The sequence below is a fragment of the Alternaria postmessia genome (genome assembly GCF_024291825.1).
Source record: "Alternaria postmessia strain BMP 2775 chromosome Unknown scaffold_8, whole genome shotgun sequence".
In the NCBI taxonomy this organism is placed as follows: Eukaryota; Fungi; Ascomycota; class Dothideomycetes; order Pleosporales; family Pleosporaceae; genus Alternaria; species Alternaria postmessia.
Genome location: NW_026260081.1, coordinates 126,046 through 151,031, shown reverse-complemented (window position 1 = coordinate 151,031; position 24,986 = coordinate 126,046). Strand labels below are relative to the sequence as shown.

General features: G+C 52.7%; 8 protein-coding genes across 8 annotated transcripts; 5 read left to right on the top strand and 3 right to left on the bottom strand.

Annotated features, from left to right (window-relative positions):
• Positions 1-1,695: 1,695 nt before the first annotated feature.
• J4E82_002042 (uncharacterized protein) lies at positions 1,696-4,113 on the top strand (the record flags this gene model as incomplete). The annotated part of the gene is made up of 2 exons (XM_051728346.1): positions 1,696-2,984; positions 3,033-4,113. 2 exons carry the CDS (start codon positions 1,696-1,698, stop codon positions 4,111-4,113), a joined length of 2,370 nt encoding a protein of 789 aa, XP_051591759.1.
• Positions 4,114-4,657: 544 nt separating this feature from the next.
• On the bottom strand, positions 4,658-5,956 carry J4E82_002041 (uncharacterized protein; the record flags this gene model as incomplete). The annotated part of the gene is made up of 1 exon (XM_051728345.1): positions 4,658-5,956. The coding sequence occupies one exon, from the start codon at positions 5,954-5,956 to the stop codon at positions 4,658-4,660; it is 1,299 nt and encodes a 432-aa protein (XP_051591758.1).
• A 613-nt stretch (positions 5,957-6,569) lies between these two features.
• Positions 6,570-9,742, top strand: J4E82_002040 (uncharacterized protein; the record flags this gene model as incomplete). Its single annotated transcript, XM_051728344.1, has 7 exons — positions 6,570-6,616; positions 6,692-6,698; positions 6,751-6,862; positions 6,926-8,407; positions 8,473-8,613; positions 8,678-9,579; positions 9,629-9,742. The coding sequence occupies 7 exons, from the start codon at positions 6,570-6,572 to the stop codon at positions 9,740-9,742; spliced, it is 2,805 nt and encodes a 934-aa protein (XP_051591757.1).
• A 1,063-nt stretch (positions 9,743-10,805) lies between these two features.
• J4E82_002039 (uncharacterized protein) lies at positions 10,806-12,419 on the top strand (the record flags this gene model as incomplete). The annotated part of the gene is made up of 2 exons (XM_051728343.1): positions 10,806-10,915; positions 10,967-12,419. 2 exons carry the CDS (start codon positions 10,806-10,808, stop codon positions 12,417-12,419), a joined length of 1,563 nt encoding a protein of 520 aa, XP_051591756.1.
• Positions 12,420-14,195: 1,776 nt separating this feature from the next.
• J4E82_002038 (uncharacterized protein) lies at positions 14,196-15,961 on the bottom strand (the record flags this gene model as incomplete). Its single annotated transcript, XM_051728342.1, has 3 exons — positions 14,196-15,050; positions 15,101-15,215; positions 15,264-15,961. 3 exons carry the CDS (start codon positions 15,959-15,961, stop codon positions 14,196-14,198), a joined length of 1,668 nt encoding a protein of 555 aa, XP_051591755.1.
• A 1,747-nt stretch (positions 15,962-17,708) lies between these two features.
• On the bottom strand, positions 17,709-19,385 carry J4E82_002037 (uncharacterized protein; the record flags this gene model as incomplete). Its single annotated transcript, XM_051728341.1, has 4 exons — positions 17,709-18,018; positions 18,072-18,694; positions 18,758-18,839; positions 18,889-19,385. 4 exons carry the CDS (start codon positions 19,383-19,385, stop codon positions 17,709-17,711), a joined length of 1,512 nt encoding a protein of 503 aa, XP_051591754.1.
• Positions 19,386-19,988: 603 nt separating this feature from the next.
• GNPDA1 (Glucosamine-6-phosphate isomerase 1) lies at positions 19,989-21,927 on the top strand (the record flags this gene model as incomplete). The annotated part of the gene is made up of 7 exons (XM_051728340.1): positions 19,989-20,048; positions 20,581-20,591; positions 20,642-20,703; positions 20,758-20,906; positions 20,995-21,366; positions 21,413-21,586; positions 21,637-21,927. 7 exons carry the CDS (start codon positions 19,989-19,991, stop codon positions 21,925-21,927), a joined length of 1,119 nt encoding a protein of 372 aa, XP_051591753.1.
• Positions 21,928-22,354: 427 nt separating this feature from the next.
• On the top strand, positions 22,355-24,384 carry J4E82_002035 (uncharacterized protein; the record flags this gene model as incomplete). The annotated part of the gene is made up of 3 exons (XM_051728339.1): positions 22,355-22,371; positions 22,425-23,108; positions 23,157-24,384. 3 exons carry the CDS (start codon positions 22,355-22,357, stop codon positions 24,382-24,384), a joined length of 1,929 nt encoding a protein of 642 aa, XP_051591752.1.
• Between the last annotated feature and the right edge of the window lie 602 nt (positions 24,385-24,986).

Genomic DNA, 24,986 nt, shown 5'->3' with positions numbered 1-24,986 from the left:
GGGGAGCAGAAGGGGAGTGTGTTGGCCAGGGAGGGGAGTTCACCGCCTTAAGTAGTTTGACGAGTAAATCCTACGCGACAATGGCAAGGTGCAGTTTAGTAGCGGCTATCAGTTCAGTTTCGTGGCAATGCTAGTACGGGCGTGGGTACAAGTCTCGAAAGGGGAGAATTAACGGGTTTTGTGCACAAGTTAGCCCTCAACAATGCCAACAGCGGCCCACGCGCTTGATTGTTGTGTCTGCTAGTCCCTGAGATTTTCGGTACATTCTTTTCGGTGCATTCAGGGTCTGGCTGCGAAGACCGGCGTGGGTATTGATAGCGGGGCAATCATACCACGAAAAAGAAAAGTGTGCATGCCGCCTTGCTCTCTCTGACACGACGCGCATGCTCCTTCGCCCTTATCCCGACTTCACACGACCATGCTGCTAACATGGCGAGTTGGCCCTTTTCATCCGAGCGGGAGAAGTACTCGCTCGACCACCTATCGCCGCCGCGCTTGGCATGCAGGGATTTACTAGCTAGTCAGGCACTCAGGAACCATCAGCCCATCGCAACAAGTCACCCCTAGCAACCTCATACCCTCCGAAAGAAGAGTACTTGCCGTGTGCTCATGGCACAGCCTCCACGGTATGCGTAATGCCGCGTCACGATGGCTGCGAAACTTCCAACTCGGTGCAGCTGCAAGGTATCTGGCACCGGCAGAACAGGACAGAATACTGTTGCCTGTAGACCCGAGTTACGAGTTGTGTTTATGGAAGCAGATATACTCAGGAGTAATCGGACGAGACTGCTGAATTCGACTCCTTTGTGCCAGAACTACGAGCAACATAAAGATATCCGAGATTCACACAACGGATGGGGATAGCATAAGAAGCGAGAGCCGTAGCGTCAACTACCTATAGTCTTTCGGAGTAGATGGAAATTATCTACTCTATAGAGTGGAAAATGTGCCACCACTTGACATCCAACCAGAAAAATTGACTGGGACATCCTGGGCAGATGACGCTGCAGATGACATGTTCAACACGTGCCTCGCATGCTCAGTAGGCGAGTATATAAAAGCACCGCATGTCTTGTCTTGTCTTGTCTTGCCAGACAACTTGGTCTTGGATATGGGATGCATTCTGGATCCTACTTGGACAGCGGAGAATACAGTGGTCGATAGCTCTGTCGAACGTGTTCTGTCTAGCAGTAGTGGAACTAGCCGTCCCAATATTAGACATGATTAAGGTCGGGCAGTCCCAAAGTAGCCGTATATTAACGCGAGAGGGGCAAAAGTGTGCTCGCAGCCATTCAGGCAACGTTGACAGACATGCAGTGCGAAGAGACGATGCATGGAGAGAAATGCAAGGTGGAAGGTTGATGAGTTGGTCCCGGCTGGTGGAGGGCTTGTGTTCTCGAAGGGCTGCTTATCGAGGGTTCCAAGGTTCCAAGGCTGGTGTTCGCCCGTGCGCCTTTTAGTGGCGCCAGCGTCTCAGGACAACCTCTGCCAAACGTGATGCACCTTCTCTCCACTACCAACTCCACGACACGACACACGCCAATTCGCACCACACTCGCTACACGCGCGCCATCCATCGCTGCCGAGCGCGCACCGCATCGAGCAAAAATACGACGAGACGACTGCATCGCTTGTTGGGAGGACTGAAAGGGGAGAGGAACGGGCCTTTGTGGCTCTCAGGGACAGTTCGGCGTCATGGACCGACGCAACAGCAACGACGACGAGCCATCGCGGCGGCTGAGCAACCCCGATGTCTTTGGCGACGACTACGAAATCGACCCGGACGAGGACGATTTCATGCCCTCGGTCTCGGATGGCTTCCGACCAGCCAACACGAGCGAGGCATGGCAGGGCGGCCGCCAGAACCACGACCGGATAGGCGACGCGCCGCAACGACAAGCATCGACATCCAAGCACCCCGAGAGCGACTTGCGCAGGACGGCAACGCGAAACAGCACCGCCAAGGTGCGGGACTCTATGACACAAGACGGCCGACCGCCCCTCAACCGTGGGCCCAGCCACCACTCGCCCCTTGCACATCGCGACTCAGTGAGCTCCGCCGGGTCCTTTGCGACGACCAGCAATTCTGAGAACCCCTTTGAGACGGGCCCCAGCCATCCATATGGCATGTATCCTCAGCTGTCAATGGCACGGCCACTTAGCGTAGCAACTAGCTCCACCGAGCGCCAACCGCATCGATCAATGTCACTGCAACGGCCGACACACCCATATGCCATGTACTCGCAAAGCGGTATTGTCGACCAAGAGTCGCCAGACGAGCCAGCCCAGGCGCCTGTGCCTCAGGTCCAGTCGGCTATTCCCGTGGGATTTCCGGGCCTGAACAACGGCTATCACAGAGTCCTCGGGCCTGACGGCGAGGAGCAGGACATCATCGGGCCCGACGGACACACGGAGCAGCTTCCACCTTACTCAAGATATCCAGAAGAAGGTCCAACCAAGGCGTCTTTGGCAGCCGAGGCAAGCGCTTCGTCACGTGTTATTCCTGCTCCTGTGCAGGTCGACGCAGAGGATCCTTTCAACACCCCCGCATCACCCGTCTCGCCGCTGAGCACTACTTCACTCTCGCCACCTCCTCTACCTGCCGTTCCTCTGCTACCTTCTGTCACACCCGCCCGCCTACCACCTCAGAGACCCGAAACCCAGACCGGTAATCTGGCCCCTGCCAACTCCAACTCTACCTCCGCGCAAAGCGGCACTGTTCCAGCGGACGCTTCTGACTCGTCTTCTGCATCTTTGTTGGCGACGGAGAACCACTTCTCAGAGAAGGCGGAGCCAGTCGAGGGCAAGGTCAGTTGGCGGAAAAGGAAGCTATGGGGAAAGGTGCCTATGGGCGTGGCCCTTGTGGTTCTCATTCTTATATTGGTCTTTGCCGTCGCTCTCGGCGCAGCTATTGGCACCTTTGCTGCCAAGAAACATGACGACAATGACGATCAAGATGAGAGCAAAAACCCTCATGAGGAAGCGTAAGTGTTTGTGATTCTTCGACATTTTACGTAACTAACATTTGCTAGTCAACCCCAAGTTACAGGTCAAAACGGGTCACTCTTCGACGCAGTTCCCATTTCGACTCCGGCTGGACTGTTACCACTACCAACTGGCGCTTTCGCACTTCCTCTAGGTATACCACAAGAGAGCAATCCTGGATGCCTAACACAGGCGAACCAATACTCCGCATGGTCATGTAAGATGACCTTCGCTCCCCTTGTCATAACGATCAACGACACTGTTATTGCTGGTGAAACTCAGCAAGTTGCGTCTATGGGTATTGGTCCCTCTGTGCCCCAAGGTTCCATACTATACGGTCTTCAGACTCCTTTACTTGATGCCAAACCGATGGAACTAGTGCTCGACCTAGACTACAAAGCTTATGGTCCAGCTTACCATTTTTCTGCTCGATATGACAAAATCGTCATCTTGCCACCCGATGAGCTCAATTTCGGGTCAGCACTCACAAAGCGACAGGACAACAAATACCGACAGCGTTTCGAGGTCAAACCTGGCGACTATCCCTGGTACTGCTACTGGAATAACACCTATATCGAGGGTTATATCTACTCCGATGACAACTCCACAGCTGCTTCTTTCACGTCGTTTCCTACACAATGGCCTACGCCCACACCTGAACCAACTGACGATGGTGCTGTAAACATCGCCGTGGCATCGTCAGTCGGTAGTTCTGCAAGCCCCACACAGACTACCGAGGTGTCTGCAACGCCTTCGCCTGTCAACCTGGCAGTGCCAGCCCCAGTTGCGGCACGAGATTCCGCTTCAGATGCCTCTTCCCCCCCTCGTATGCCACCCTATCCCCGGATCGTCAAGATTGAAGAACGCCGCCTCCCTGATTCGCCGCAACCGTACTGCCAACAAATGCTCCTGCTCGACAATTACGAGATAACAACAGCACCCGCCCCGAACGACAGTCCCATCAGAATATGGCTGCAAGAGTTAGATCCTAGCTATGAAGAGTATTTCGCTGCCCAGCCCTCCCAGACAATCACGTTCGACAGAAAGGGCAAGCGTGAAAGCTCTCCCGACATACAGCGTCGTATGGATCCTTCGGATGCCTGTCACTGTCAGTGGATGTTTAAGTGAACGACTGGCATAATTCACAGCGCCTCTTCCTTTTCGCAATGATGCTAGAGCATGATTTTTGGATACTTATTTCATCACGGGCATTGGGTATATTACATGTGTTTGGTGTTCCTCGGCGTTTTGTTAATACGGACTTACGAGTCTCGACGCATATCTGGCATATTTCGGTGTTTCCGTCTCATTTCCTTTCCAGTCAACACGTTTGTATGCTATGTTCATAGCTTCCCACATTTTCTGTATCATCTCTGGGGACGGGAAGCAGGCCTCGCAGGGCTATATTTGGCGCTTATCGTTGTTATGCTAACTTGTATATATTGAGATGGTGGGAGTTCAGAACCGCGAGTACAAATGTCGCGTGAGTTCATATTGAAAACAGATAGATAGAAGAACAAGATTATTTACATTATGAGGGTTGTCGTTTTTGGGTGTATGGTGCTGATGTTGCGCTACTAATGCCGTTCTTTAGAAACACCCTAACTGCTACACAACAAGCTGACTGTGCATACGACAAGACAACCATGCCAATTGTGAAAGAGTGTTTTGATCACTCGTCCTGCGTCCGATCGAAAACTCTAACCCCAAACTTCCACACCTCATCCACAACGAATTTCTTTTCCCCGCCCTCATCTTCCTGCAAATCTAATACCACCAAGTCTGCATCCGCACCCTCCTCCAACGTGCCCTTGATACCCTGTAGTCCCAGCATCTTCGCCGGTGTCTCAGTGACCGCCTTGAGGGCCTCGGGCACACTAGCCCCCGTCCAATTCAAGAAGTTGCTAACACAGTCCACAAGTTGAATGCTACTTCCCGCAATTTTACCATTCTCCTCGAGTGTTAGCAACGGGCCCTGCTTGACGATTCGCGACCCGTTTGTCCAATCATATGTCCCATCGGGCATACCTGCCAACCCCATGGCATCGGTAACGAGAATCAGACCATCTGGATGAGCATTCCATGCTATCTTTATAGAAGTCGGGTGAAGATGAATGCCGTCCGCGATGATACCAAAATATGGTTTCTGGATAGACGACGACGGTGTGCCGAGGAGGCCGAAGATGCCAGGATTGCGGTGGTGAAGAGGACGCATAGCGTTGAAGAGGTGAGTTATCATTCGTGCACCAGATTTTATGCTTGATTTTGCTTCTTCGTAGGTTGCTTCCGAGTGCCCTATTGAAACGTGTATACCGAGGGAGTTGAGATGGGGGATGGATGAGAGGGCACCGGGAAGTTCGGGTGCAAGGGTGATAAGCTTAATGGGCGAGGGCTTTTGCAGGTTGTCGCTGCCGTAACAGGCTTCCAGGTCGGAGGCGTTGTTTGTTGGTTCGCGTAGGACAAGAGCATTGTGGATGCCGTTCTTAGTAGGGCTCAGGAACGGTCCTTCGCAATGGGCACCGAGAGATTCTGATCCGTATGATGCATCGCGAGCGGCGCCTGAGGGCCCTAGGAATGGCAGGGTCTGTTGGTAAACCTCTGGTAGTTGTGAAGTCAAGGTTGGCAGATATGATGTGACACCCGTTGCAACTAAGCTTCGATTGACTCGATGCACTCCCTTGGCGTAGGCCGATGTGCCTTCATCTGGGAGCACGGAGAAGTCGAAACCGTATGCGCCATTGAGTTGGGTATCAATGAGACCTGGCGAGAGGACGCGTCCACCCAAATCGACAATTTGTTCCGGTGCAGTGCGATACTCGTAGAGAATCTCTTGTCCGTTTAGAACTTTGCCGCTCTTAGAGCTTATCCATAAGTCTTGGTTGACCAAAGCATTGCCTTTTACCAATAAGCAGTTGGTGAATTTGATGACGCCCGAGAAACTCCCAGGATGCACTGGTGCAACCGATGGCATTGTCGGTCGCGAGAGCCTAGTTTCCTGCTAGGTAGTAGACCCTTGTTGGATGGGAAAAAAGCGTATATTGGTTCAAGAATCGACTGGAAGTGGAAGGAGTGGTAAGTTGTGCCTGGGCGAGCAAACTCGATACCTGTTACAAAGAGACTTGCAGCCCGTTTACTACTTCTATCGCGATTGCATCCCTACGCCTATCTTCATGCGATGATTCTGTTGAGTCATCGATGGCGGGCAAACTTGCCTTGCACGACCTGTATCATCGCCATAAGGCACGTTGTCCAATTGCTTAGGTTGAGTGGAGTGTGGGATCGAGGTAACACGGTGATCATCACATTTGGCCGAACAATCAGCGTGTATCACGGTTGCATGTGAGGTGGCATCGAAGTGGATGTCATTGATAGTCGAGGAAGTGGATGGTGTAACGATGGACGGGCTTGCGATAGCTAGCGGCTCGCTAACCACGTACCCCAGCTTGGAATGGCGTGAATGCTACCGTGCCATCCTCCCCATCTTTCATCCACTACCAATCTGCGAGTCACGTTCAAGCCTTGGTGCCCACCCGGAATTCCACGTCGCATTCAGGGCTTCATTGCGACGCGACGGCGCTGTCATCATGAGCAAGGTCGAGAACATGGATCCTGTCTGGGACGACCTCGATAGGTGAGCATGGTGCCCACTCTCACCCTGAGAATGCGCAATGTGACAAAGAGCCAGGCTAACTTGCCCGTGATGTAGGACTATGGTGGGTCGCATCCGCCCATGCTGCACGGGATTCGCTGACGGAGGCTTTGTAGGGCCAACTGTTCATGATGGGCTTCGATGGCACCTCGGTCACTCCCCACATTCGTACGCTGATTGAGGAACATCATGTTGGCTGCATACTACTTACTGCCAAGAATTTGAAATGTCAGCAGCTTACGCTTTTTGTGGCTATTTGCCGTCGTGGGTTCTCTTACTAACTTGCCACAGCGGCCGAAGATACTACCCAGCTTATCTATGAGCTACAGAAGATTGCTCACGATGCGGGCCACCCTGTTCCTCTGGCCATTGGGATCGATCAGGAAAATGGCGGCGTTAACAGTCTTTTCGATGACATCTACATCCGCCAATATCCCAGTAACATGGGAATGGCAGCAACAGGCTCGACCGAGTTGGCTTTCGAAGTAGCCAAGGCGACTGCACAGGAGATTGCTGCGTGTGGCATTAACTGGATCTTCGGTCCGTGTCTGGATGTACTCACCAATGCACGCAACCAGCCTTTAGGGGTAAGGACGGCTGGTGACGATCCCCAGGAAGTTTCTGCCTTTGGCTGCGCCTTCATGGCAGGCTACAAGGACGCCGGGGTGGTGACTTTGGGTAAACACTTTCCTTCTTACGGTAATCTGGAGTTTCTAGGCTCAACACTTGACGTTCCGATCATCACAGAATCCTTAGAGCAACTTAGCCTAAGCGCTCTGATACCATTCAAGAAGGCTATTGAGAGAGGCCTTGATTCCATGATGGTTGGTGGCTGCGCCATGTCATCGGCCGGACTGAATGCGATGCATGCTTGTTTGTCTGAGCAAGTTGTCGACGAACTCCTTCGAACAGACCTGAAGTTTGATGGTGTCGTGGTCTCGGAGTGTTTGGAGATGGATGCTCTCAGTCACAACATTGGTGTAGGCGGCGGCACAGTGATGGCGGTCAATGCTGGCTGCGATGTGGTACTTTTATGTCGATCCTTCTCGCTTCAACAAGAAGGGCTGAAAGGCCTCAAGACTGGCATCGAGACGGAGATGGTCTCGAAAGAGCGCATCTTCAATTCACTCAGACGCGTGCTAGCCATGAAGAAGAAGTGCACATCATGGGAAAAAGCCTTGAACCCGCCGGGCATCAACTACCTGGAAAAGCTGCAGCCTTCGCATACTGCACTATCGACCAAAGCGTATAACAGCTCCATCACAGTCGTCCGAGACAAGAATAGACTTTTGCCGCTAACAAACATACTTGAGAGCGAAGAAGAGCTTCTTCTGCTGACACCGCTTGTGAAGCCCTTGGCTGCATCAGCGGCGTCACGAGCAATATCTGATGCTGCTAACGGCGCGGCAGGCCATTCGCCAGAGCCTGCTGTATGGGATCGGAGCTCGTCAGTAATGAGTGGGGAACGAGTCTTTAGAGAACTGGGCCGTTCTCTCGCCAGGCAACGCAACGGGAGACTACTTCACACATCTTACACTGCAAACGGTGTTCGCCCAGTCCATGAAAATCTCATTAATCGGGCAAGTGCAATCATCGTACTTACGGCTGACGCCAACCGGAATCTGTACCAGCATGGTTTCACCAAGCATGTCTCAATGATTTGCAACATGCAGTACACGACTGGTGGCGAGAGGCGCGAAAAACCTTTGATCGTCGTGGCAGTTTCAAGCCCGTACGATTTTGCAATCGATACATCGATTGGGACATACATATGTAAGTGACATCTATTTACGAACTGCATATGAGAGAAATACTGAGTTCGTACACCAAATTTAAAGGCACCTACGATTTCACAGAGACAGCACTCAACTCCCTCGTCAGGGTACTGTATGGCGAATTGACTCCTTCTGGAACACTACCGGGCACTATCAGTAAGAGCCAAAAGCTCCATCCAAGCAAGCAGCATTGGTTAGTCGAGAGTAAGTTGTGGCTGTACGAACTGCATGTGAGACATATACTGACTTGGTACCTTCACATGTGCAGTCTTCAACGAAGAGCGAGACGGAAACGCTCTGGATACGTTAGTCGCAGCTGTCGTTGAAAGCACAGCTCCGAGCCAACGGTCAGAGATGGCAAGCGCGACGTCAAATTCATTCATCCTGCACCACCCGGAAGTAGAAGAATCACACTTCGTCGTCAGAAACAGCAGCACACAAGCACTCTATGGATTCTGCTCGACCTACTTCTTCAAGGCCACAGGCACCGGTGTGATTGGGGCTCTGTTTGTAGATCCAGCAAGGAGAAAGCTCTCGATTGGTCATTCGCTGCACAACCGAGCTATTCGTACACTTCTGCAGAAGGAGGGTATCAAGAGATTTCAGCTTGGGTCACGCCTCCCAAGTATGTATCTTGGAATCCCAACCGGACATGGAAATGAGCGCAAACGACTTCGATCGTGGTTTGCTCAGCTTGGCTGGGGCGCAGCACTTTCTCGTCCCGTCTGTAACATGGTTGCGCGCAATTTGCAGACATGGACTCCGCCCACAGGCATGGCCAAGAGTCTAGCAAGTGCAGGAGCACAATTTGACCTTGTGTACGGATGGGATTATGCAGGACCTATTCTTGACCATATCAAGACGAGCAATCGCCAAGGCTTAGCGGAGGTGTACAAGCTTGCCCTCACAGACCCGACAGCTTGTGGTATCATTCGGGCAAAACGACCAGAAGACGGCGCGTTGGTGGGTACTGTTGTGCTTTACAATAGCCACTCGCGACTTGCTGAGTACATACCTCCGCTGAAGCACCTCAACGAGGCGGCTGGAGGTATTTCCTCACCCGTCATATCACCTGGAGTAGGAGAGTACTCGACACTACTGCAGGGGCTGATCCTTCTTGGCATGCGGCAGATCAAGCAGCTGGGGTGCAACGCATGCTTGCTCGACTATGTGAGTAGCCGTCGGTCGGTCGGCCACGACAGCATACTGACACAGACAGATGGACGGAGACGGCAACTTCGACGGCTTTTCGGCAATGGGATTCGATGTCATGCATAACTTTGAGGAAGTTAGCTGCGATGCTGCGACATGGACTATGATCCCGCCCGCATGATTGGGCTGGCTCTTCCCGTCAGAGGCCGAGGGCGCTGGCTACTTTGTTCAAAGCTTCTTGGGTCGGCGTTTGGGAATATTCTAGGCTCGTGTTTTGGTTTGCTTTTTTGGTATCCGGTACGGGCAGGCGTCCCATTGGTTATGACTACCGCTTGTACCATGATGTGATGTCATTGCATGCAGAAAGCCGTGCGGTCGTGGACTGACGTACTCGGATCGGATGGTTCCCTCCAAGGGTCTGTCGGCCTCTCCGTGCCGCTGAATAGTTTGAGGTGACAGACGTGATAGATGGCGACGTCGGATTAGGGGTGGTTGCAGAGGTGGTTGTTATTTTTAAAGCTGAGCGGGTCCATAGCTAGAGTAGGAGGCTGAAGCGCCACTGGTGCGATGGCGTAGGGTGATCACCGTTCGGCTTGTCCCTTCGAGAAGGGCTACCGAAGAAGCCGCGTGCCAGGGCGCAGTGCGTTGTGGAGGATTGGGGAGGTATACAACATGTGTCGGAGCATCTTCTGCATCGCATGTCTCAAGACAGGCCAAGCGTATCCTTCCCGTTGAGATACCCGTTGGTAAATTCCCCTGCCGAGCCCCACAGCAGGCGGGACCCTTTGCGCAGTGCACCCATCCGACCTTGGCCAGAAGCGCATGTGATGCGTCGTCGCACAACCTCAGCAAGACAGCTACCAAGTCTTCTTCTTGGTGCGCTCTGTGTGAGCCCCAGCCGCGAGCCTCTCTGTGCCTTGTCGCCCCGGGTGTCGCTCTCCAGCGCACAGTGCAGCAGCGTGCAGCCTGTCTAGTCCCCGTCTTCTCCGCTTGCTCGCCTGCCGCATCTCTCCACCTCCAACCCCAGAGAGAGAGAGAGAGCCAGCCCCAAGCGTTCGCTGAAGCACAACCACGACCCGCCAGCGCCCACTCCTGCGTGCCTGCCCACCATTGTGTCCGCCGGTCGCGCCTTGCTCGTCGCCGCGCTCCAGCTATTGTTGCGCGCATGCGCCAAATCGACGCCGACCTCTCCCTCGACCCCAGCCAGGCTGTGCCGAGCCATGGAGCACTTCAACACAAACACCATGTCATACATACCCCTCCAGACTGTCACGGGCCCCGATCAGCACATGTCCATGCCCGTGCCGCTCCAGTATGACCAGCGCTCCAACTTCGATGCCGAGACGTTCATCGGGTAGGTCAAGTGCGCCGCACGCGCCCGACAGCAGCTAACTCGTCTGCGCAGAAGTGAGGACGCCTACTCGACATACCACCTCCAGCAGCTCCCGCCCCAACTCAAGCGCTACCCGAGCACCTACGAAGACCCCTTCTCCGACGTCCAGAGCGGCTACGAGCAGTCGATACACCCACACGACCACAATGGCATGCCCGAGAGTCCCAGCATCGAGAGCAACAACAAGCTCCTCAGCTTCTCTCTGCCCGTCGTACCATACACCATCCTCACCTATACCATGCAGAGAGTCTCCATATCCATGTCTGCCCAGCTCCATGGCATGTTCTTTCTGGCCGAGTCTCCCTGGGCAACGGCAGCCGATGTCCAGGCGCCTTCCGAGTTGACTTGCTACAGGAGGAATCTCTTCCAGATCACTGGCACCATCACCCTTCCTCGCAGCCTGCAGTTTCTGATGACCGACCAAGGCGAGCAGATACCCATTCTTGGCCAAGAACTCACCATTTCCGCCACCGAGTCGCTCGAGGGCAATGCGGTAAAGATAATATCAGTCCCTTGGAAAACCCCTGCGACGGGCAGCGCCTCCGTCGAAGACAAGACCGAAAAGGAGCCACCAACATACCCACTTGATCTCTCAACCGGCCAAGATATCGACTCGGAGTACGTTAGCTTTCCTATCAGCTGGAAACGACTACAGTTCCGGATAGCGACTGCAAACAACGGCCGAAGAAAGGAGCTCCAACAGCATTTTGTGGTGCGTTTGAAGGTGATAGCAACCCTCGCTAGTGGTGTCAAAGTGCCGATTTGCGAAGTTCACTCTGGTGCAATCATCGTACGAGGAAGGAGTCCTCGCAACTTCCAGGCCCGGAAGGATTTGCCCATCGGCGGAGGCACGACTGCACGCAAAGTACAAACCCCCCAGCAGCCCAGCAGAACTCCAACGGGCGATACAACCCAGACCACGCCGAAACAAACACCGAATCAACCTGCAGCTTCCTCAAAGCCCATGGACCTACTACAGATGCCGTTTGAGTTCAACGCGAGTGAGATGCCACCGTCTCCAGACTTCGCTTGGAAGATGCCAGCAGGTGCCATGACTGCCATACCGCCAGATCCGCCTTCGTCTCAGTTACAACATGCTACCCCGTATGCACATTCAACACCCGAGATCTCAAGAAGCGTGCCCCCACAACGGACGTCCATAGCCCCAGTCACTCTATCTCTTACCGATGACGAGCCACAAAAAGCACCTTCGCCTAGTGAACAGCAAAGAAAACGCGCAACACCAATGCGACCACCCTCCTTCTCGATAGGCATCATCAACAGTCCTGATGAAGGTGCCGACATGCTTTACGAGTATTTCCCGCTTGGTCTGGACGACTGGATGCCGCCTGTTGATGCTGTCTATCGACCACATGTTGTCCATCATATCACTCCTTTCCCGCAAGAGTCAAAGGCAGATGCTGGCAAGAGTCGGTCGAAACGGTACTTCTCAGATGCTTGGTAAGGGGAGCCAAGCCGATTTGCGTTTTGTTATGATACCCTTTGTATTGAGTCATATGACTCCCCTTGTAATACTGTTATGACGAAAAAGAATACTGGCTGTGGGTTGGACTTTACTTTGGCCCAGCCGCAATTCATCTTCAAGCTGATCCTACACTCCGATAAAAGAGCTAGGCTGAAGTACAGAAGAGTCTTGGGCTTGGGTTTCTCAATTCTGAGTAGACTCTCAAGTTCGAGGAGGCAGCACGAGTTTGGCGTTTTCCTTTACGACAGCAGGATCTTCTTCAATCTACCGTGGGAGCCTTTGTCAACTATATACGATTGCTATGCCTCCCCTTCTTGGCAAGATATTATTATACCACTTTATTCTTACATTGCACTAGCTCGTGTCATACCAATGTCCGCGTATTCATCAACTGTCATTCCATGTTTGATGTAGTAACGTCTCGCACACATCGTATTCAACCTTGTCCCCTTCGAGCTGCTTACATATAACATCCAGGTACTGTCGAAATGCGGCACAGGCACCAGGCTCCTAGTCGACAAATTGCTTGATGCGAATGCGGCTGACGCAAACTACACGCAGATGTAACATGACGGAAACATGGCCGACATCTTCCCCAAGACCATCGCCGAGGTTAAGACTGCAACCTTCCTTTCGAAGAACCACAGCGATCACATGGCACTTGCAACCTTAAACCCACCCATCTCGCCAAGGTAGTCACGGAGGCGTCGTCATCATCTTCACCCCGCAGTGTAACTCTCCATACAACGTCGCATCTTCCATACGTGTAGATTCAGCGTCGTGGTGTCGCGCTGCATCGTGATATTCGGGCGTGCTTCTGGCCGAAGTTGGAGTTGGAGTCGAAGTTGGAGTGTGGTGTGTGGAGTGTGGAGTGTAACAGTAGCATTACATTGCATTGTCAATCACCACCACCACCTCCACCTCCGACCATCTGCCGCCAAAAAGGAAAAGCCGAGCAACTGCCGGATTCCCGAACGTCCCCAAGGAATTTGAAAGAAAAAGAGGACCATTTATCATAATGTAGCATTCGGTCATGTGTGCTACGGCTGTAGTCTCTAGTCGCCTTGCGTGTAAATTGGGTAATGGGTACATCTGCAATGTACCTCGGGATGTGGGTCAAAGGATTGATGGCGCAATTTGCGGTTTGCAGCATATCCATCTGGGACCCACGTGGCAGGCGAGAATCGTATCTCCTATCTATTTTCTCGCTACCGGTAGACGGAGAGTGCCGGTTCGGGCTGGTATGCTCCGTTGCTTGACATGGGACTTGTATTGGAAAGTGGATATCAGGCGTTACGTTTGTCAACTGTGGCATGGTGATGTTGAGAGATAGCAGTGGAGCTCAAATTACGTACTGCGTGTCTAGAAGGATGAGCTTGTTCGATCTGTTCTGTCCGAATATGGTGCATGGATCCATTTTGCTCTCCCACCGCTATATCCCCATGTGCGATATCGTTCATATCGCTATTCATCACGTGTCAAGTACAAGGGAGAGAAAGCGCAAATCAGAATATGTTTCATTAGGTCGTCGAAATGCTCAAGAGCATCGCGATGTGATGTACCAGAAAAACGCCGAAAGGGAACAGTGTAGTAAAGCTCCCATATGCTCTCGTAAAGTCTTGCTTGCTGGGTTGTAAAGGTCTCTCTAAATCGAAGGAAGGAGGACAAATGTGACTGAAATGTATGTACAACAACGTTGAGTAAAGGGTATAAAGGGAATTTATGAGACGATCTATGTGCGTCGTCGCATAATGACTACTGTCCTTCGAGACAGCATACAGCAACAGCTGCGCCATAAATCGCCGACTCTATGGCAACCTCCAAAGTGACAGAGTTTGACTCCGCTCCCGAAGCAGCAATCATCTCATGGAGATGCGACTGGCATAATTCTCTGAAAAAGGGATACTTTTCGATGACGGAGCCGTTGCAACCGATGCTCATCCGACCAGCGGACGCAGGCGTCAAGCCTTCTGATTTCGTTCTAAGTGCCCACAACGCGTGGATGCCTGTTGCGAGAAAAGCTGCTGCGCGATGGGAAACTAGTTGCGAGACCTGACGGACGAATTGAATGTCGTTGTAGGTAGGTGGCTTGCTCAGAGGGTGCTTGGACTGGAAAAGAGCTGCAGCGCTTGTCAAATGTTTGGAGTCATCCATCTCCATCGCGGCAATGGTTCCGGTGTCGAGGGTGTAAGGTTCGGCTAATTGATGTGGTATCTCTCCGCTGAACAAGCCTGCTGTCTGTACGGCTTCCACCAAGATCAGTCGAACGATCTCGCCAATATACCGACCACTGATCATGTGCTCGAAAGGCTGAAAGTCAGGTCGCATGTGTGCGTCGTTCAACTGTTCGTCCCACCTGGTTGTGGGAAAGACGTGTTTGCCAAACATGCTGCACTCGGTGTTTACGAGTACATGAGTAGCATCATCAAGCCATTGCTGGGGGTAACCCTTGTACTTGGTAGACGCGAGCGATGATACGGGCAAGTGTACGGATATGTTAAACCCGGTTCCCAGAATAACGGCAAAACGCGTTGAAGGGTCTTCGTAGGCACGTGATAGCAAGGTCGCTGATGAGTCGTTGACGATGGAGTCCATGTGTACTGGTAGGCCCTTGAAGATGTGAGAAGTTGTAGGAGGCTGTGTCAGCGATCAAGACTTACCCTCTTTCTGCACGGTGCCATAATTAGCTCGCTCAAATCTTGACCGAGAACACCTTCCGTAGCACGAAATCCCTTTCCCATATCTAGTAGGTTCGCACTTCGACTGGAGGTTTGCCTGGCAACAGTCAGTCATTGCAAAGTAGAGTGTATAGGGAATACAAACTCGACAGGAAAAGACCATGCCAGGCCCATGGGAAACTCCTCAGTCTTGGTTGAGGATCTCAGTTGAGGATCTGCAAGTGCCTGCTGTATCTTCTCGGCCATCCACTCAAAAAACTCATTGCCTCTTTTTTGCCTAACCTTTTCGTCAATCTTGTAGTTTTTCATGACGACAATACGCATGTTCTTGGCACCAGGTTGTCTGCCATTCAGTTCCACGAGTGCAATGCGGAATGTAGAGCCACCGACATCGAGAGCGAGATAAGTTCCTTTTTCGAAACCGGAAGGTAACTTGTGATTGTACGATGGCAGCATGCATATGTCGCTCGACTGCATTCTTGGGGCAAACTGATCCTGCAACTTTGCAGACATGTCTAGCATCTTGTCGGATCCCAATGGTGCCTCCAGTAGGCATTGAATTTCGTGGAGTAGATCGTCCATTGTCCGGTCGTAAGTCCGAAGTCCATCCCGCGCGCGACGTCGCGAGGTTGACGACGGAAGCACGGAGTGCAAGAGCGATGGTAACATGGCGATTCTTTCCAAAGCTACAAGAAGTCCCTCCCAGAAATTGAGCATACGCTGTTTGTACCAGCAATGATTGTTATCCTCGTTTGTTGCTTGCTGCAAGTCACGGGGACTGTTTGACTCTGGGACGACGGTGACACGGCCACTCTTGAAGCGTTTCAGTCGGAGAGGTGGCATGGAGGGGGCACGGTGAATATGGTTGACGATGACGACTGATTCTCAAATGTATAACGAACGTTGTTTGTAGGCGTTGTCTCAAAATGCAAAACCCAGCAAGAAGGTCAAAGTCTGCGAATGTCGTAGTGAACGGGGGCTAGACACGGGCCGGGAGCATTAGTGAACCGATGTCGCAGGTGGCTCTTAAGCATAGTTGTATGGCTTGTCAGAACATTAAAGAGGTTGTATCCGCTAGCAGACGTAGTCAGGTATTGCTCCGACGACTGGCGTGCGAGACCCGCTGCTGAGGCAGGGCAGACGAGCACGTAAGAGTGAACGCGGGGGCCAAAGGAAGAAGGGAAGCAGGGGAGGAAGTCGTGGAGGCCAGGTGTATTGGCCGCGAACAGCAGTCGACGGCGTGTCGCTGGCGCCAGGCACGCTGGATGGATATTCGGAAATATAGCGTTACTGTCATGGCGAGCGTTGGTGGGGTTTCGTAGGAAGTTTCCTGACGGCCATTGCTACCGTTACGCTCGCTAGGCCGTATTGGGACCGCAAATCTTGCCCTAAGCGTTCGTGATGGGACTTCGGTGGACAATCTGCCGCGGTATGATTCAACCAGATTGTACGCGTTATGCGGTGGTGGCGATCATCGCACAGTCCCTCGCACGTGTTTTGGTGTGAGCAGCAAGCAGGACTGCACGCGACGTTGAGCTGACGAGGCCTCGGGATGTTGGAGTGAGCGGGAAGCACGTGCCTCCCGCTGTCTCTGGCGCCAAGTCTCAACCAGATCAGATCCGAGCAGGCAAGCTTGCGCGCGCAATGTCCAATCGCATCCAACCTCACTTGTGGATATCCATTGTTTTTTCTAAAAGACCGTGTTGTCATTAGATATTTACGTAGCGTACTTCCGGGCTTCTTGCATAACGAGGACTCGAGGATCGCGGGATTAGCTGATGGTAGGGAGCTAGGTGCCCTGCTGCACTACCTTGATGTAACCACCACCTCCCTCATGGCTCTGATCGGAATGACGATCCCGAATGTGGACTGGAGGACTTCCAAGAATCCATTGGAACATCGTATTCGACGGATTGTGGGTCGAGAACGAATGTGTGGCAATGTTCGCTTTTGCTGACCTCGGTCCGGTCTAATCACAGATTGTTGTGAGATTTGCTAGTCTGGAAGGGTCGATTAGCGATCAGGAGTGGTATCTCGTATTGCTTTCATGCAGTATGTAGGGCGAAGGGTTTGCTCCTCGGAGCTCTTGGTCCTCTGGAGCAGATACGTGGCGATTCATGCTGGCTGGACGGGTCGTTCGATGCTGACAATGTTCTGCATATTGCACTGGTGCTTAGATTATTCCGATATCAGGCTACCAGGCCTATTGATTGTGGTTGGATACTGGCGGCATAAAACAGCTGTTGTGTACCAGACAGTAACTTTACAGTACTACGTTGCATACCCTTGCACGACACATACAGTGATTGTAAGGATATTCTTTCATTAGGAATATAGCTAAGCTGCTGTGCCGTAGCACCGCTGGCTGCGTCAAATTAATCCGCATGCTGTGCCACGGAACATGTGACCCACGGTGTGATGTAGAGACCTGTAAATGACCGCCTAAGTTTAAATGTCAGGAAATCAAGCTCCTTAACTCTGGCCCGCTAATGCAACTCCACTTGAGGTATCATAAACAAGCAAATACAAGTAAACCAATCCCCGTCATTACTTATAAAGTTTCAATCGTGAGTGTCCTTCAATGATTGGACTAGACCTTCTCAGCATCGCTATGCGCTGTGTGGACGATCGCCTTGGGAGCGACTTCCGCGACTGTCTCGTCGGTAAAAGCGACATCCTTCTCAATGGCGACAGTGTCTTCGACTTTCCAGAGAATTACGGGAAGAGCAATAATCAGACTGCCGGCAAGCAATCCCCAGTTGCTGGCAAACATTGTCATGTAGGCGACCTTAGTGTCGTCCATACGCCATGTAATGGCACCTCCAGCAGACTGGATACCCTTGTAGAAACCAGCAAAGTTGGCGAGCTTACGGCTGTTGTTTGTCAGGGCGCCCATGAACCTAGTTCTGTTAGCGATCTGATCTGAATGTATCAACTCTTGTTTCAAACTTACCAGTAGACTGAGGTTTGCCAAGCGGCATCGGAGAAGCCATAAAACATGTAGAGAACGAAGGGACCAGCGTAACCTGCGTCAGACCAGTCCTTCTTCTCGTTTGTCTCGTCTTCTGCCCAGGCACGGTCGTAGGTCTTCTGGAACATGTAACCGAAACCCCAGATGATCATGATGGTCGCGAAAAGTACAGCCCATACGGCCTTAGCACGAGTTGTACGGCGGATACCCTTGATGTCCAGCGCATATCCAAAGACGTAGGCGCCGACAATCTGCATGATGTAGTAGACAACACCATTGAGCGCGCGGGTGCGGACGTTGAAGTATGCAGCATTGATCTCGGTGAAGTGGTACGCGTAGAACCAGTTAGATGCGAGGAACATGGGGAATAGAAGGATAATGTAAGGGTCGGTGAAGAAGGTTTGGTAAAGACCAACGATCTCCGACTTCCAAGAAGGGTGTTTCATGACGATAACCTTTGATCCATCGTCACGAATGACGTCTTTCGCGTCGACCAGAGTCCAAGCGAGAGCGGCACCGAGGATGGTGAGGACAAGGAAGCCGATGTAGGTACCGTCGTTGACTGTACCGGCAGTCTTGGTGTGAATATTCTGTCCCAATGGGATCTAGGAGAGTTAGTACTTGATAGGTAGCTATTTCTTAGTGTTCTCAAGGGTAGGATAGCGTACCAGACTACCAATGACAGCACCCAAGTTGAAGATCATCCAGAACCATGAGATGTAACGGCCCTTCGAGTCTTCTGGTGGGTAACTACGATGCTGTTAGTATACACCGAGAGAGATGTTTAGGGCTGACGTACGACATCATTATGGCTCCCTGCGCACACCAAAGCAGACCAGCGCATACTCCAAGTAGTGCACCAGCGAATGTGGTAAAGCCCAGATTCTGCGTGTGGTTGTAGCATAGGTAAGAGGCAACATAGATGGAGTATCCGACGCCGCCAAAAGACAGAGAGGTGCGGATGCCAAGCTTGTTCGTAAAGGTGCCGGCAAAGAAGCCGACAACAGCAAAGGTCGAGTACAATGCCGTGTTGGCCCGGTTGTTCGCGGTTGCGTCAAGTTGGCCACCACCACCCATGCCATTCAGAGCATTGAACATGCCCGGACACATGAAGCAAACGAAAGAAACAATGACCAGTTGGACAGGTGGTGATGCAAACCATGGCAACTTGAAACCGGCGACGGTAAAGCGCTTGTATTTCCACGAAGGTGGGAGATCAAGCGTGTTGGTATCCGTCAACGAGTTCTCCGGAGAGTTGACATCGTGTGGAGGCTGTTTTTCCTCGGTGGTCGCCATGATGATGCCCAGGCGATGATGGGTTGTGGGCGTTTAGCGCGTGAATCGGAATTGACAGACGGTAAAAGCACGCCGTCGATGGTGTGGAAGATGTGAGCAGGCAGGACACAATAAAGATACTAGATGTTCGCGCTCAGACCAGGCAAGATACGATGATGGCAAGCTATAATTAAACGAGCTTTGGATGGGGTGAAGGCGAGGGGCACTTGGTTTTAAGCATCTGGTCAGCTAGGGTCTTCACACGGTCCATTCACGACCAAATCTCCCCCAGCCAACCTGCATTGGGGTAGCGAGGCGGGCAATAGCACGCGACACCCTCTGGCTTCAGGAGATAAACGACTGCAAGCCCACAAGTGACAGCCGTCGGTGAAGGATTCATTGGCGTCGTTGGCACTGCCCAGGCAAACGCCAGCAATCAGCCGTATCCGCACCCCAAGGCCGTACTACGATGCAGTAAGCAGCAGCAGAGCAACGGCTACAGGTGTCCGGGTCGCGGTTGTCAGTGGTTCTCGGGACAGCCTTCGGGGGTCAAAGCGGGGCGTTGGAAGCCTGCTTATCGACGATGCATGGATCTGCATGCGTCTGGGACCACACTGTTGGTTGATGAATCGCCGGCCCCCAGCACAGGGCTGTGAGCTAGAACACGCCGGACTGCAGCCACAAGTGCAACGCTCTCCGCCCGCCACCCCGAGTCAGAAATGTAACATCGTCTTCCTGCGACTCCATCAGCACGTCGGCCTTATCAATTACGCTCGCTATCGTGATGTTCGTTGCTGGCTGCCCGTGACGGCTAGTACGCGACCCATTTTCGATCAGGTTTCCACTGCTATCACGGCCGATGAGGATGACCATGCTCCTCCTGCCATGCTCCTGTAACATTGCACATGGTAGCAGCCCCTCAGCTGGTGCAGATAGGCGCGTTGTACCACCACGTTCACCTCCAACTGTCCATCGCATGACGCATCATGAGCAAGCGGGCCGATACAGAGAACTCTTTGGAGAACGTGTTCAGATGCGGCAAGTCTGGCCGCTGTCCATGTTGACCAAGAGACCTTGGACGATGATCGAGCTTGCAATACTACCTTGACCCAGAGTGACGTGAAGCTGCTGAAACTCTCATAACAACCATCGCCAGCCCGCTGTGGAAAGTGACTTCTAACCCCTCACTTGGCACAGAACGCTCGCAGTGGCACAGACAGACATCATGTATGAGCATGCAATCCTTTGAAGTCTAACCCTTTGCTTACCGCTTGTAGGCGGCTAATTATCAGAGACGACCCCAAATCTGCATCCCAATACATCGCCGACTATGTCATTGGTGCATCTCTTGCTCCCTTGTCATGTTTCGTTATCAGCTAACGCCTCAGCATAGAGCGCATTAAGGCCTTCAACCCTACACCTGAGAAACCCTTCGTGTTAGGGTTGCCCACTGGCAGCAGTCCCGTCTTAATCTACGAGCATCTTGTCCAGCGCCACAAAGCGGGACAAGTCTCGTTCCGCAATGTGGTCACATTTAACATGGTATGAAGGGCCGCTCTGCATGTGCCGTAGTACCCTAGTTCCCAGTGTAGCACGGCAGCGTGATGTTGAGCGGTGCTGACCCAACCAGGACGAGTATGTCGGCATCCCACGAGACCATGCCGAAAGCTATCACAGCTTTATGTACAAGCACTTCTTCTCACATGTTGACGTGAAACCTGACAACATCAACATCCTCGACGGCAACGCGCCCGACCTAGAAGCTGAATGCCATGAGTATGAAGAGAAGATACAGCGTGCGGGTGGTATCGAGCTGTTTTTAGGCGGCATCGGACCAGATGGGCACATTGCCTTCAACGAGCCAGGCTCCAGCTTGAAGTCTCGAACTCGTGTGAAGACACTGGCGTACGACACCATTCTGGCCAACTCAAGGTTCTTCGGGAACAATCTGGATCAAGTGCCGAGAATGGCATTGACAGTTGGAGTTCAGACGGTGCTGGATGTAAGTCACATCACCGTGCACCTTGGCAAAGTCTCACAGGCGTCAGGCACGCGAAGTCGTTATTATAATAACGGGTGCGCACAAGGCTCTAGCCCTTCAAAGGTGCATCGAAGGTGGTGTGAATCACATGTGGACACTGTCTAGTCTGCAGATGCACCCCCACCCAATGATTGTGGTTGACGAGGACGCCACCTTGGAGCTGCAGGTCAAGACAGTCAAGGTACTTGCATCAATACACATGTTAGCTGACCCGACGTTGACACTCGACAGTACTTCAAGAGCATCGAGATGGTAGGAGACGAACTGGGGATGCGCCAGAAGCTCCCTAGAAAGCGCGACTCGCTTGTGGACGAGGGTACCTTGCTAGCCCCTGACCAAGAGAACGGTATCAGGTTGACTGTGCCGCAACTTGATCTCTCCCGTTCAGCAAGTCCAGTCCTGGAACCAATGAGCGCCCGCATCACCGACGAGGAAGCAAGTGCATTGCGTCCCGTGGACGTGGATATGGATGAGGTCGCAGATCAACCTTCGGTCCGAATGAGCGCTCGCGTCGCCAGCTAGCCTCAGCCTACGTTTCGAGCGTACAGGCACCGGAGATTGTCAGGAAGCCGTTGGAAGTGTTGCCATGTTTGCTTTTGGGAAACGCCTAGACAGATTGGTCCCTGAGTCAGAATCGGATAGTTGAATGCGATGTGTTGACCTGTTAGAAGTATATGCCGTTGGAAGGTACGATGGGAATTGAACAAGGAAACATGATACCAACAATAACAACGTAGAACGGAGGCATCACATGTCGGCCGCTATGCTTTTTCGTCCTCATCTGTGTCGAAATGTTACGTTGTGAAAACGTCGGGAATGTTGTGCTTGGTGGCAGGCTCTAGAACGTCATTGGCGGCGGGCGGGCGCGCGTCATCCTGGTTCCGATCCCCTCCTCGTACCAAAAGAATCCCGCCGCATCCTCCATGTGAAAGTCGACGCGCCGGTAACCATGTCTTTCGTGGTTGAGTAAGTCGAGCAATTGGAGCGGCGTATTGTAACTCTGGCTAACCGCATTGCAGCCAGGTGCGACGAATTGACAGCCAGCTCGATCGGCTGCAGCTGTCAGCCACGCGAGCAGGCAGCTTTTCCATCACCGCCGAGGAAGCCCACAACCCCACCAAGACCTCACGAATCGCACATCTGCAAAATCTCATCAAGTCTCTCTCTACGACTGCGTCATCCAAGCACAGCCTTGTCCCCGTCGCGCGCATATCCGAGGCGCTACAACGTGCCAACATTGCTAGCAGCTACGAGGATGCGAGCTACGAGCACGAGCTGGAATGGCTGCTAGTCAGCAAGGCGACGACACAGGTATACGGTCAGGTCTTGAGTACGATACTTGAGCAGACCATCCCGCTGGAAGACGACCTGTGGTACTGGGACGACATTCTCTCCACCTACCGATTCGCTGGCTTATACTCGATACAAACATCTCCAGTCCGCGTATGGAAATGGTCGCAGGAGATATACCACGATGTCTTGTCGCGCGGCGGCCAGGTGGCCGATGGATGGAGCCAGTTCTACGGCCTCGTCAAAGACGCAGTGCAAGAGCGGAGCATCGCCAACATCCAGCGAAGAGTCGTGAGCCCACTAGCGCTTGTGAGAAATGAAGGCAGGAAGAAGCGGGCCGCCTTAAGGAAGATACGACTCACCAACGCAAACGCGCTCGGCGTGCTGCTAGGCGAAGGCCTGGGTAACGAGAGGTATGTCATAAGCTCATTGCGGGATACGGCTGTTGCTAATCTTTCCAGTGTACACGACGACGGCACCCAGTCGCCCACGCTCCTCGGAACACAAAGTGGACATAGATGGAAGAGCGTCATGTCCAAGAACATTGCCCTCATGGATGCCGTCATCCAAAGCGTGAACACGGCAGAGCTTTCCGTTGATAAGTTCGACGACTCGGTGGCCAGCATCACACAGGACGATCAATTCTACTCCCTGCACGAACCCACTGGAGAGCGCACAGCAAGCACACTCAAGCCGGCAGACGTCGCTGAGCGACTCCAGTACCTACTCCGGGACGCATTGCCTACCTACACGTCAAACTTCAATGCTGTGGTCAAGGAAAACGGACGTCCATCCCTGATCATCCGGTACTGGCTTCCCGCCACTATGCTCCTTGTATCTTCAACCACTATCCTGCGCATCTTCGTCAACCGGAAAGAGGAAATCTTGACCTGGGTACGGGAATTAGGACAGACTGTGATTGACTTTTGGACAAACTGGGTCGTGGAGCCTGCAATGAGAATCATCGGTACCATCCGGCACAATGAAGACAGCGAGGTTTCCATCATGAGCAAACGAAGTTTGGAATCTGACCGTGCAAGCCTCGAGCGCATGGTTGTTGATTTTGCTGTGAAGAACCCCGAAGGCCCAGCACTGAACGAGACACAGATCGCCGACATCAGAGCCAAAGTTCGCGAGGGCGACCTAACAACGGTGTTGAGATCGTACGAGAAGGACATCCAAAGCCCAGTCAAAGGAGCTATAGTTGGTAATCTCGCTAGCGCACTCCTCATCCAGGTGCAGAAAACCAAGGTCGATGTGGAAGTTGCCATGAGTGGTATCGACAGCATCCTCAAGAGTCAAGAATTGCTCTTTGGCTTTATTGGTCTGACGCCCGGTGTACTCGTCAGTATTGGCGTGTACCGATACCTTCGAGGTGTGTTTAGTAGCCGTAAAGGCGTGCAGATGTGGGCAAGGCAGGGTCGCATGTTGCTCATCCTACGCAACATTGATCGCATCCTCACCAGCGCGACCGCTACCGAGGATGGCGAGATCTCTTACAAGGACTACGGTCTCCTTCTTTGCGAAGTGCATCTACTGCGACAAGCTGCGAGTGGAATCCTACCGCGACGCATCTTCCACGACCTGTTGGTGGAGATAGATGAGCTTGTTGATGTGCGGAGTGGGCTGCAGCGACAGCAAAAAGTAGTCGAGCGTATCCGGTGGGCGTACTCAAAATGGTTTACTTGAGGAAGCATGTCTTTTGCAACTGGGATGACCCGGTAAAAGCACATTTATGATCAGCGTACATACCCACTTGAATACAAATTTACGAGCAAGTTCGTGCACTGCGAATCGTATTCTCCAGTAGGCGTGAGTCGAGCATGTGAGGGTCAAAGCCGCCTAGGTGCGACAAGGTGCAGGGCGACACGAGAGACCTACCTTTCTTTTCTACACCAGGCACCACAGCATGACCATGTCTTGTGGTTCGCGTCGTGATGCCGGCAGTCAGAGCCGAGTCGGGCCCAGAGCGCAGTTGCCACCAATCCGCCTCTCATCACTCGCTGCGGACGACAGTGACGAAGGTGGTGAGCCCGTGCGGACTATTGGCGCTAACGTCCAACGTTGGCTGGCACCTGTGAACTCCAACGCCATTCACTTCGCTGCCTGCTGTTGACCACACAGCGACAGACATATACCCAAGACCGAAACCCATCGCCTGCACCTTGCACTGTCGAGTCGAGCGTACATCACCGGCATCCTCGTGCAACCGCCAAAGGAAGCCAGCTCACCGTATACCCCAAACCGGCGGGCGCCAACTCCGCATACCACGCACCGACCGATAACGCATA